Below are 11,489 nucleotides of genomic sequence, written 5' to 3'. Positions count from 1 at the left end.
CCAGGGTGCGGCCGGTCAGGCACAGACGGCTCCAGCCTGGGTCCCTTCCATGGGGTCACAAGCCCCCCCACCAAACCTGCTCCAGCTCACTCTTTCATTTGACTCCTTTACCCCCCCCAGCACCCCAAGCAGTGCAGGGAGATGGGAAATTGAGTTCGTGGTCAGTCCGTAACAGCTCCTGTGTGGGCCCTTCCCAAGGGCTGCTGTTCAGGATAACCTTGCTCCAGCATGGAGTCTTCTCCAGGCTGCAGTGTGGGCATCTGCCCCGCCGTGCTCTCTCCTCAGGCTGCAGGGGGGTCTCTGCTCCGGTGCCTGGAGCGCGTCCTTCCTGTCCGCCTTCTCTCATCAGGGTGCTTGCAGGGCTGTTTCTCTCTTATTTTTCTCATTCCTCTCTCACAGTTGCTGCACAGCATTTTGCCCTTCCTTACCCCGGCTTTGCCGGAGGCACCGCCATGGTGTCTGCGGGGCTGGGCCGTGCCCTGCGAGGGTTGTCTGTGGGGGTCGGTTGGATCCGGCTGGAACCGGCTGTGTCCGGCACGGGGCAGCCCCGGCCCCTCCTCACAGAGGCCGCCCTGCAGCCCCCGGCTACCAACATCTTGAAACGTTAAACCCAATACACCAGACAGAAAGGAGAGAAAAAATTAAATTCAGTTTCAGTTTACCCTTGCAAATTATAATTCTGCTGCTGCATGTGCAGAGAAGTGTACGCACACTTGTTCAGAACCTGATTTTTTTCAATGAACTTAAGCTACTCAAAAAGTCTATTGAATTTTAGTTTATGCTGGTCTATGCTGAAGGTAGAGTGGTTTGGATTATGTCTTTGTACCCATTTCTATGAAGCGTTAGACTATGGTGAGATACATCATTGACTGAGTAATAGAGAATGCACAAAGGAACAGGAGGAGGGAAGGAGAGCAAGCAAGCTGAGAAATGATTGAGCATAGTGCCATAAAATGGGCACAAAGAAAGTTGCTTAATCTAGATAGACAGGGAAGAAGCATTTTCTTATTTTATTATCAATTGCTCTATATTTTTTTTTCCATCTCTAACCTTTTCCGTATTCTATGTAGATGTTCATGAATACTCCACTCATTTTGCAGTAATTTAGAAATTTAACTTACATTTGATGAATACTCGGAGTAAGTAGGAAGTTATGGATGGAAAATCCAGATGGAATTTTGGGAAGTTGCAATATATTTTGGAGTGGGAAAAAAAATTCTTGGCTGACATTTTACTTTTAAATTGACTATTTTTTTGTCAATGAGCATTCTGATTGTACGAAGAAAGTACATAAATATTACTCATTTACATTAGCAGTCCTTGTGTTGTCTTGATTGACTAACACCACTTAATCTCTTACTTGCCTTTCTAGATCGATTTGCAGTATTAGCAAACAATAATCTCCAAATTCTTAACATCAATAAAAGTGATGAAGGAGTATACAGATGTGAAGGAAGAGTGGAAGCCAGAGGAGAAATTGACTTTCGGGACATAATTGTTATTGTGAATGGTAAGGAGTAAAAATTGTTGAATTAACTTCTTGCTTTACTTGATTATCATAGCCTATTTTAAAATATATCAGCTTCTGAAAAAATCCTGATTAAACTGGTTAATATAGCTGTCATGTCTGTTTGGTGTTGCTTTCCTATAAATGCAATTGTTTCATATTTGAAAAAAATCTACTATACTGTGTAAATAGATTTCACTGCATTTCATTGTATCAGTGTATATAAATATGTAAAACCTGGATTATTGTTTTTAATCATTCACAAAACATTGACAATCACTGCAAGACTTTAGTTTCAGATTATAATATATGGTATTTCAGTTGACCCTGTATTTTTGAGTGTTTTGTCATTTACTGTTAAAAAAGCACACTGGATTTTTCATAGTTATTCACCTTTACTGCATTAACATATTTTATTAACTGTCCAAAATGTCACAGATACATTTTATTAAGATTAAGAGTATTACTTACAGATTTTTAACATTTTATTTTTATGAGGAGTAAAATATATAACGAGTTATCTGAAAAGTGGCGTTATACATTTTATTAGTTTATTATAAACCTCTAAGAAGGCATATGACCAGATTAAGACAAGATGGAGCATTTAGGTCAACCTCTCTCTTAAATTTGGATTGACCTGTTGAAAAATAAATTTCTCTTCATATATTGTCCAGAAAGGACACAGTTTGTAAAGGACGTTTTTTATCTATGCATTCTGTTTAATGTCAATTTTTCAATGAAACTACTTCCATCATGCCTGTTAGGTTCTGAGCTTTAAATACTTTGTCCTTGACTGGTCCTTCTCGGCAAACCCCAGTTTACAGAAGTCAGTATGTAAGTTGAATTCTCAGTTAACTTCAGGAGAAGGAGCAGATTCTGGCACAGCTATTATGTAATCCATGTAGTCAAGCACCAGTCTTTGAAGCAGAATCCTTTAGATTGCGGTAGATAGTATACAGACGGTGGCAGGCAAGTGGGTGATTATCCTATGTATTCTGATAGAATCTAACAGTACATGCCCTATGCACTGTGAAGCCCCCCTCCGATAAATTGCTTTCCTCTCTCTGCATTGTAGTGCTGCATTACCTCGACCACCGGTTATGTACAGTTCCAACAGTGCATCTGATAGCATCTAAAATGCTGAATGAGATTTTCTGCTGCTGCTATTCATGTACCTGGATATGTATCTACATTCTGAACACCTTTCACTTCTATGTAGTATTTATATGCAGTTGAGCTGAGAGAGCGCCTGTATTTAACCTAAAATGTAAGATTGCAAACTGTGGTCTGACTTCACATCATTTATTGGTGGATTATATCCACAAATTTGGTTCTTCATGCATTTATTATGAGTGTAGACAAGAATGCTAACACTCGCTCACCTCTAGACTTTAGTTCACAAAGTTGGGAGGAGGAGGAATTGACAACTGAGCTATTCTGATGTGGTTGCTCATGTGGAGTGGTATCAATTAAGAGCTATTTTCTGCTTCATTTATAGGAATACACAGATTTTCCTACATAAAGCTGAATGTATTAAATTTGGCCCAAAATAGTTTTTAGAGTAATATTGAAAATCAGAAAGAAAAATTGTAATGCTCTTTGGTGAAAAGGAAAACCTATGAATGAGTTGGATTCAGAAAATAAAAGGGGGGAGAAAAAAAAAATAAAAAATGGAACAGTCTGTAGGCCATTAAAAGCTACATGGCTGTATGTCCGCTGTGTCTCCTTTCCAAAAAATAAGCAATACTGCTTTCTTTGGAGCATAATCAAAGCTTGGCATAAAAAGAAAAGGTTATCGTGACAGTATTTGTAGGTAGAAACTATTCAAATTTAGAACTTTACTGTTTGTTTACTTATATTGCAATGGTGCCTACAGAATCTACAGAAAGATCTAAGATCTGTACAAACACATAATAAGAAGCATACAAGGTCTCTGAAGCTGGATAAACTGCCACTAAAGAACATAGAAATAGGGACACTTTAGGAAAACCGGCACATCATGTAACCCATAATTTTACAGTTTACAAATTTTAAGTTTTTGTGAGAGTTTGTAGGGAGAGAGGTGAATGTAGAGAAGGATGAGGTTAATAATTAAATCAATAATATTAGTCTTTGCTCTTACATATGTATTTAGGCTTTACAGTGGAAATACGTTTTCAGGAGGAATATGGGAGCTGATACTGTTGTAACTTTGCTGATTTATTTTGAGAGTTGCAGAATTCTCCATGTATGATTTTTCTTTACTGCAAGTAGTATATGAGTATGTTGCTTTCTAAATGTCTTCTGTATTATATAGCAATAGTTAATATTTATATTTCTGCAAATGTGATTTGTTCCAATTTTTACACAAACTTCACTCAAAAATGTAAACTATAGTAGAACTGTGTGAAATCCTAGATTCCCTTTTGCAAGAATAGTGCTGAAGATTTAATTAAAAAAGAAACTATTAGCTATTCTTTTACTCATTGCTCTCTATTTAGAGTATTATCTGTGGTGCAGGTGACCTATACATCCTCTGATTCAAAACAAAGATTTGAACTAAGACCAGCTCTTATGTGAACAAGTACTTTATTCGGTACTGTTTCTTTGCCTCTGTCCAACTGAAAAGGGAGGACAGAGAGAGGGGAAAAACATTTTGAGAGGTTGAGAGCACCTCAGCCTTACAGCAAACTGATGAAGACCCGTCTCTCAGAGGTAGATGATATGAGATCAAATCCTCTCAAGAAGAGGAGAAAATTAAACCTAGGATTAAACCTCTGATTCTTACATTTAAGAACAAGAGATAAGTTCCCTTGGGCCATTTTGGTCATAAATGAGTCATCATGTGGATGATACTTGCCTATAGAATGGTTTCTTGTGGTGTGTGGAGGCAAGAAAGATGAATCACCACTAGAACTATTACTATAAAATGAAGGATTAGACCTTGCAACCACCAAAATGATGAAAAGCCACTCCCCGAATGATTTAAGAACATGTTGCAAAAGTTCGTTCTTTCTTTGCCTGAAGTTAGGTAGCTGTACCCGTAGTTAGGTACCTAAGTAAATAGAAGAAAATTTCACAGTTGATGAAGCATTCCCAGAAAGAAAGATGAGAAAAATAAAATTTGACTTTTGGAAAGAAATAATAATATTTCATTTCATTGTCATTGCAGTATCTCTTGGAAGACTAAAGCACTTAAATAATGAGCTGAACCAAGACGTAGTCCTGTAGTTCTTAGTTGTGAGCAATCAAGAACCTGCTACTTCTGGCAAAGAATTGTTTCATCCCCTCATGTTACTGAGGATGTTTTCACGTCTAGACATTAGAATGAACTGCAAAATGGCTAAAATGTATTAAACGCTTTCTAAGTGACGTTTTTTCATGAGAGAGAGATAAATTGCCGTTGCACAACAGAGGGGTTTTGTATGCTGAGTAATGGCCCATGCAGTTTCAGATAGGAAAGAAGTGATCTGTGAAACACAGATTTCAGCACACCATAAAAAAGTGTGAAAAGTAGATAACAACATTTAGTTACTGATCGTTGATCATTCTTGCACATTATTTTTTAATAATTTGATATATTTAAGGTTCAGAAGCTGGAAAGGTTTCTGAAGTGGAATACTAAAGCTAAAATAATTTGGTGCAAAGCAGCAGAAGTTGATTCTCAACAGTTTGTGAGAAAAACCTATGGAAGTGCAATGGGAAGTCGGAAGAAAATTCATTGGGGTTGCCTGTTTCTCCTTCTCTAGTGAAAGTTAAAGCTAAAAAGGATAATTGAGTTTCTGTGATGTCAGGAAGTTCTTGCTAGCAGAGACCTATATTTTGTGACCCTCTAATCTTTTCACTTTCCTCTCGCTTTCTCTGACATTCCTTCTTTTCCAGATATCCTCTTCCTTCCAGTCTGCTGGGATTGTTTTTATTTGTTTATTTGCTTGATAGTTAATGGAAACAGATTTAGGATTCCTGTCTTAAAATTACCATATGAACAGAGATGTTAAATACCAGCCTGTGAGTTGTTCTGTCTTAAATGTTATTGCTATTTTTTCTATTGGGTAGAGATTGTCTGTGAACTGTTACAATTTTAGTAATAACTTCATCCCATCAATTAGAGACAAAATTTGTCATTCTCGAACACAATTACGTCCGTTGGGTTCTATGACATTAACCTTTTGAAGCTGGTGATACTCCTACCCAGGAAATATGCAGGAGTTCAGTAAAAAGAATTAAATATGCATAATCAAGACTACTATGTGCTGACACCTGTTTTAAAAGCACTGTCTGACATAAGTACATAGTTGTATGTCTGCTTCATAATTCAATGAAAGAGAAAAAATGTAGAGATACATTTTCATTTGAGATAGATAAATTAGTGCCCATCATAACTCTGTTGTGTCTTACACATGCTAGGTATAACTTCAGTCACTTTAAAATGATCTGTAAGAAAACTGAAGGACTGCTGAAAAAGACTTTTAAAAAAATTATTCTAGTGCAAAAAAAAAAGCTTATAAATGTCCTGATAATATTAAAAATCTTGTGTTTAAGAAAGGTAAAGAAACATTAGTAATAATAATTCATATTGTAACTTGTTCCCTAAGTGTAACCATAAATTCCAAATTATGCAAAGGATCCTATCCTGTGCTTCACATTTCTCTGGAAACACATAAAATAGTTTATTTTTCCATTAATAGGACATAATGTTTTATTTTTCAGTTCCCCCTGCAATTACTCTGCTACAGAAATCCTTTAATGCCACTGCAAATCGAGGAGAGGCAGTAACTTTGTTCTGCAGAGCCGCTGGATCACCTCCACCTGAAATCAGTTGGTACAGGTAAGTTCAGTTGAGGTCTATACATCAAAGCATATTGTTTTAATGTGTCGCGATTTTCTATCACGGTCCATTAAGCTGCAGAACCTTAATTTGTTTACTGAACTTTAAGAGCATTTGCTGTTCATTTCTGTTCTGACTTCTAAAGCTAGGTTCAGCAATAATAAGTGAATGAACTCAGACAAATTCAATTGCACTCAGGTTACCAGCAAGTGAGATAAATGCAAAAAGTAACTAAAATGCCATATTGACAGGATTTTTTCATATTTGAGCAGAAACAAATAAAGCTGGAGCAATGAGTCCATATCTCAAAAACAATAGAAGCAAAAATCTCCCAACAACTTTTACACATGAGTGCATTAGGTAAAAACATAATGCAGTTATGCAACAAAAAAGTATCCAACACAGATCAACAATACTGGTAACAAAGATAACATTTTCCCCATCTGTAAAAATAGATTCTAACCCTAACTATCCATTTCAGTGGGATTCAGGAGGAGATACGGCTTTAGACACCCCTAGGATACAGGAGTGTTTCATTGAATAAGTTTCAAGGGTATTTTATGTAATTTAAAAAATGTAATATGTTTTGAAAAGGGAATTGCTTTTAAAGTTCACGGGGGTTTTTTTGATGATATCAATGATATGAACATAGTATAACTGTGTCGTTTGGGAACACTTACCATATAACATTTGTAAAAATTTAAATAGCTGTACATTCTGTATTCTTCCAATGTTAACAAAGGTATGCATCAGTCCTGGGATAGAAAGTGTCTCAGACACCTCATACCAGTGCTCATTTCTATTTTAGACCTGAATAATTTGCATCTACTTACGTTATTGCAGATGAATTAAAAGGTCACTGAATTTTCAAAATGGACATAGAAGGGATTTCCATCAATTCTTAATCTCCTTTGGAATCTTTGAACAACATTAGATTTATTTTAAATGTTAGATTCCTTTGACTGACACATTTATCTTAACATGCCGTAAGTCAAATGTGGATTTTAATTTTTCTCTTGTGCGATTTGAATCTCAGGAGATGTTAAATAAATAAAGTTAACTCGCTAATGTGGCTTAGAATTCAAAATTTAGTGAAGGGGAGGAAAAAGAAAACCAAAATATGCAGACCAAATTAAAGAACTGATACTGAATTCAAACTAAGGTTGGATATTCTGATTATTTGATGTCTTTGAAGTAATTTTTTACAATGTCTGTCTTATCTGGCCAAAATTCTTAGGAGTTGTCTGAAATCTGGTATCCTAAATGGCCTTGTTGTGAGACAATCAACATTGATGTTTTATATTGTTAAGAAAGAATGCATAAATTTCCACAGTTTGTGGATACCTCTGTTTGCAGTCGTCGTCTTTTTTTTTCAATATTTTATAAATATTACAGAATGTGCACAGGCTATGTGTCTTGGAGAGACACTTACCTCTATGTCTACTGATGAGAGCCTACTGAAGGATTTTCCTTTGGTTTGCCAGCCTGTGAGGCAACTGACGTTTTTAAACCATTCATTAAATATCTTTTGTAAAGATTTTACAAAAGCTTCACAGGCTTGTGTACTGGATACTGAATCTTAAATGCAGAAGCTTCTGTTCTGTTCCTATTTCAGGAGCTATCTCATAGTGAGGAATATTGGCTGATGTTCCTCCCTTCCCTGTTTTTTTTTTTTTTTTCTTTTCATTCTCATTTTATTTTGTCTTATTAGGCTATAAATTCTTGGCAGTAGAAAATATTCTTGCTTTTTTATTTGCTGACAGTGAGAGGTGGTAAAGTGGTAGGTGGAAAAGGCCCCATGTCTCTGTGACAGGCTATTATTATTGATATGCAAACGGGAAAAAAAGATGGGAGGAAATAAATTTTTTTCTAGAGGAAGCAAACTTGATTCTAAATTGTATTCCAGTACTAAATTTCTGCATCAAATTTCTGAAGTCTCTGTCCGGAACTGTTCAAGTCCCTTTTTACTTACATATAGGTAGCCAGTTAAAAGGATTCAGAATAAGCTGATATCTTTTCCTTGTCCTTGGACTTATCTCACAGATATGTCAAGATAAAGACCTTAGTTTCTCGAATATTTCAGATGTCTTTTATTTAGAAATTAGACTGAGAATAGGAAAGCTAAATCAACATAATCTATCTTGATTTTGAGAAAAATCTAGAAAGCACTGTCAGCGGTAGGAAAGTCTATCAAAACTAGTTTATCTACTATTAATATGCTTGTCATCCATTGAGAACCTAATTGAATCAATTTATCAGAATTAATGGCCAAGGTGTCATATTTCCAATTTCATCCTGTTTAATGTACTTTTTGATGTTGAATGTGAGTTGGTATTAACCTCAGTTTTATGCAAGTGGTTTTGGTTTTTTGTTTTGGTTTGTTTTTTTAATAAGTGGAATTACATCTTGAATTTGATTAAGTATTAATGCTGATTTTGGAAGGCTTATAACCTTTGGTTACAGCAAGTTATGGGAATCGTGTTCAGTTTTATTCCCAACTGTACCATTTATCTATGTGAGTTCAGTCATTTTATTTAATTTGCCTCAGGTTAACCATTTGTAAAATGGGCAGGTGTAATAAAGTGACTTAATGGAAGTCTGTTTTCTGAACCCATAGCTATGCTAAGGAAAAAAGTCTAGAGAGATGCGAACTGTTATAACAGAGAATAGTGTTTCCTTGTAAAACATTCAAAAGTATACTGAGCTTTCTGAAGAGCTGTGGAAAAGCTCTGATAAAAAGGGTGGGAATGATTTCTACTCCATTATGCTGGAGGATTTTCATTATATGGTATAGAAAGTATATCCATACCTGTTGAGATGATTCATCAGGATTAAGGACCTGTTCTATACACAGTTCAGTGTTCTCATGTCTTGGTTGCCTTTTAAAATGGGCTCTGACACCAATTATTCTCTCCTTCACTCTATTGAAGTTTCTTTAGCAAGGCCTGCATAATTTGGATCTATCATTGTGTGGTCTTACCTTCCTTACAATCCACTGATGTTTTAGTCAATTAAAAAATAAATTATCTTGATTTTCTTTTCTCTTGTTTCATTTTTGGTTTTCAATGAACTGCTTTAACAGGTCAGCTTCAGCTGGGGCGTGAAAATGGCTGTATTTTAAAAATCAGACGACAGTACTGTTGAGGTGGCTTATATATCCTTCTGTGTTGACTGTAAGCAAGATGCTGGACAAAACAGTACTTTAAAGCTTTAAACTCTTTAAGACAGTACCTGGTGTTGTAAAGCTTTAACTATTTACGTCAACCCTTTTCATTTCCAGGTGCTGACAATGTTTAAGATTTTGTCAATTTAAAATGGAGGCATCTGAACTAATGTGGCAGTGTTTCTCAAACAAATGCTTTAGTTCACTTACAAATTAGTCAGTTTGAAATACCTAGTCAAGAAGGAAGGCTAGCAAGGTTTAGTTGCTGCTCTATTTAATATGCATATATACTTTGTTGGTATTTCATGGACCGAGAGAATCTAATTCTTTCACCACTTGACTGGTATCTCTGTTGAAGCTGATATTACATTAATGTGAAGCATAACCTTCAGAGAAGCAATACGTTAATAGAATTAAATTAGCCAGGACTGAAAGATAAAGATCCAAATGTACAGGTCATGAACTGGAAATCTTTACTAATGTGAATAGTCCTACTGAAAACATGATGATTGTTTACATCTGTGGAGATAATTCGCACTAGTAAAGTTTAGCTGGATCAATCCCCTTATCTTTACTGACAGGACTTAGAATTATCTTACAAAATAAGCAGTCTGCTTTTAACGTGTTATTCATGTTTTCCTGTTGTCCAATATCAGCATCAATCTGAATCTCTCCTGTTCACTAGAGGGTCCAGGGAAATGCTCATGATCTGATTTCTGCTTAAAAATTGTCATAGATACAGGTGATGTTTGTGATAACAGGCCTTTGGAAACTATTTCTGACCTTGAATATAGACTTTTCTCTCCTAACAGAGATCACTTGATTTTTTTTGTGTGTGTGAAACCACCTATGTGGAAAATTAGACCTTTTCTGTTCTGCAAAACAATTGCTATGATTTGCTTTGGAAAGCAGATGAACAAGTATCACAATAATGTCTTAAAGTGGACAGCTAAGTGGACTAGAGTTTATAAAAATGTTACTAAAATGTAAGCTATATAGATGCCAAGGGAATCCTATTAGCAGATATTAGTGTTCCCAAGAAAGAAGAGGTATTCTTGCTTTCAGGGAAAATATTATTTTAGAAAATATGAAATATATGTACTTACCAGCATTATGTAAGAAGTGAAAATCATTGTTACTCAAATCTTAAAATAAAACTAGATGTCCTAAACTAGACATATCAAATAGATTAGAAATGAATATTTCAGTAATGCATAATGGTTTCATTTTACAAATAGTTTGTTTTCAAGAAGTTGGCATTGTCAGCAGGATTATCAACGCTTATGAAAATCAGGCAGTTTTTATGTAGGTGCTTATGAGAAGGAGCTGTTGATGATTAAACAGAAATAAGATCAAAAGAAACCTACAGCAAACTAAGCAGAATAAGAAATAAAAAAAAAAAAAGTTAGAATTACACTCTTGAAAAAGAAACTGTTTTGATAACTGTGTGTATGCCAAGGTGCTCAAAGGGACCGGTCAAGCCTCGGTCAGCCCTCAGAATTGTTCACAGCTTTTATTACTTCTGTACCATCTGGTCAGAACTCACTCTAACATCTGGAGTCATGCCTTGCTGCTAAGTTGTGGCTAGCCAACAACAACTGAGAAGAAACAATTTCTTCTCATGAAGGGTTTTTTATGTGCCAATAGGCTTTATGTGTATGTAATTTAAAATATTTTTAATAAGCTGGTACATTGCTACTAACGTGAACTGCAACAGTTACGCTTAGAAAATACACTTTTAAATGTTTCACACATAACAGTGTGTGTTTGCCTAACCGATTTCCTTCTATCCTTCCTTGAGTGTAAGCTGTATGTTAAGAGTTCTACTCACAAGCATTCTTCTAATATTAAGTCAATATTGAACATTTGAGAATAAAGATATTATAGTGTTTTTGATACGCATATATTTTAGAATGTGACAATAAAATTGTGAAGCTGGATCTTGAACATCAAAGTGCGGTTTAGGATGCTTTGCTAGTGTCTGGAATGTACGCATTTTTTCATAACATTGC

The 11,489-nt window shown here is 35.6% G+C and overlaps 1 protein-coding gene across 1 annotated transcript in view; it reads left to right on the top strand.

Annotated features, from left to right (window-relative positions):
• The window catches only part of LOC104165855 (neural cell adhesion molecule 2-like), a gene marked incomplete at its 3' end in the record, with an annotated part of 29,783 nt that overhangs the window by 9,532 nt on the left and 8,762 nt on the right, over positions 1-11,489 (top strand). The window contains exons 4-5 of the mRNA XM_009705612.1: positions 1,373-1,510; positions 6,197-6,314. Coding sequence (XP_009703914.1) covers positions 1,373-1,510; positions 6,197-6,314 — 256 coding nt within the window. The remainder of the gene's footprint in view (positions 1-1,372; positions 1,511-6,196; positions 6,315-11,489) is intronic.

This window comes from Cariama cristata, unplaced genomic scaffold, assembly GCF_000690535.1.
Source record: "Cariama cristata isolate BGI_N322 unplaced genomic scaffold, ASM69053v1 scaffold6398, whole genome shotgun sequence".
Taxonomy (NCBI): domain Eukaryota; kingdom Metazoa; phylum Chordata; class Aves; order Cariamiformes; family Cariamidae; genus Cariama; species Cariama cristata.
Note: the sequence above shows the minus strand (reverse complement) of the source record. Positions and strands in the feature narration are given on the sequence as shown.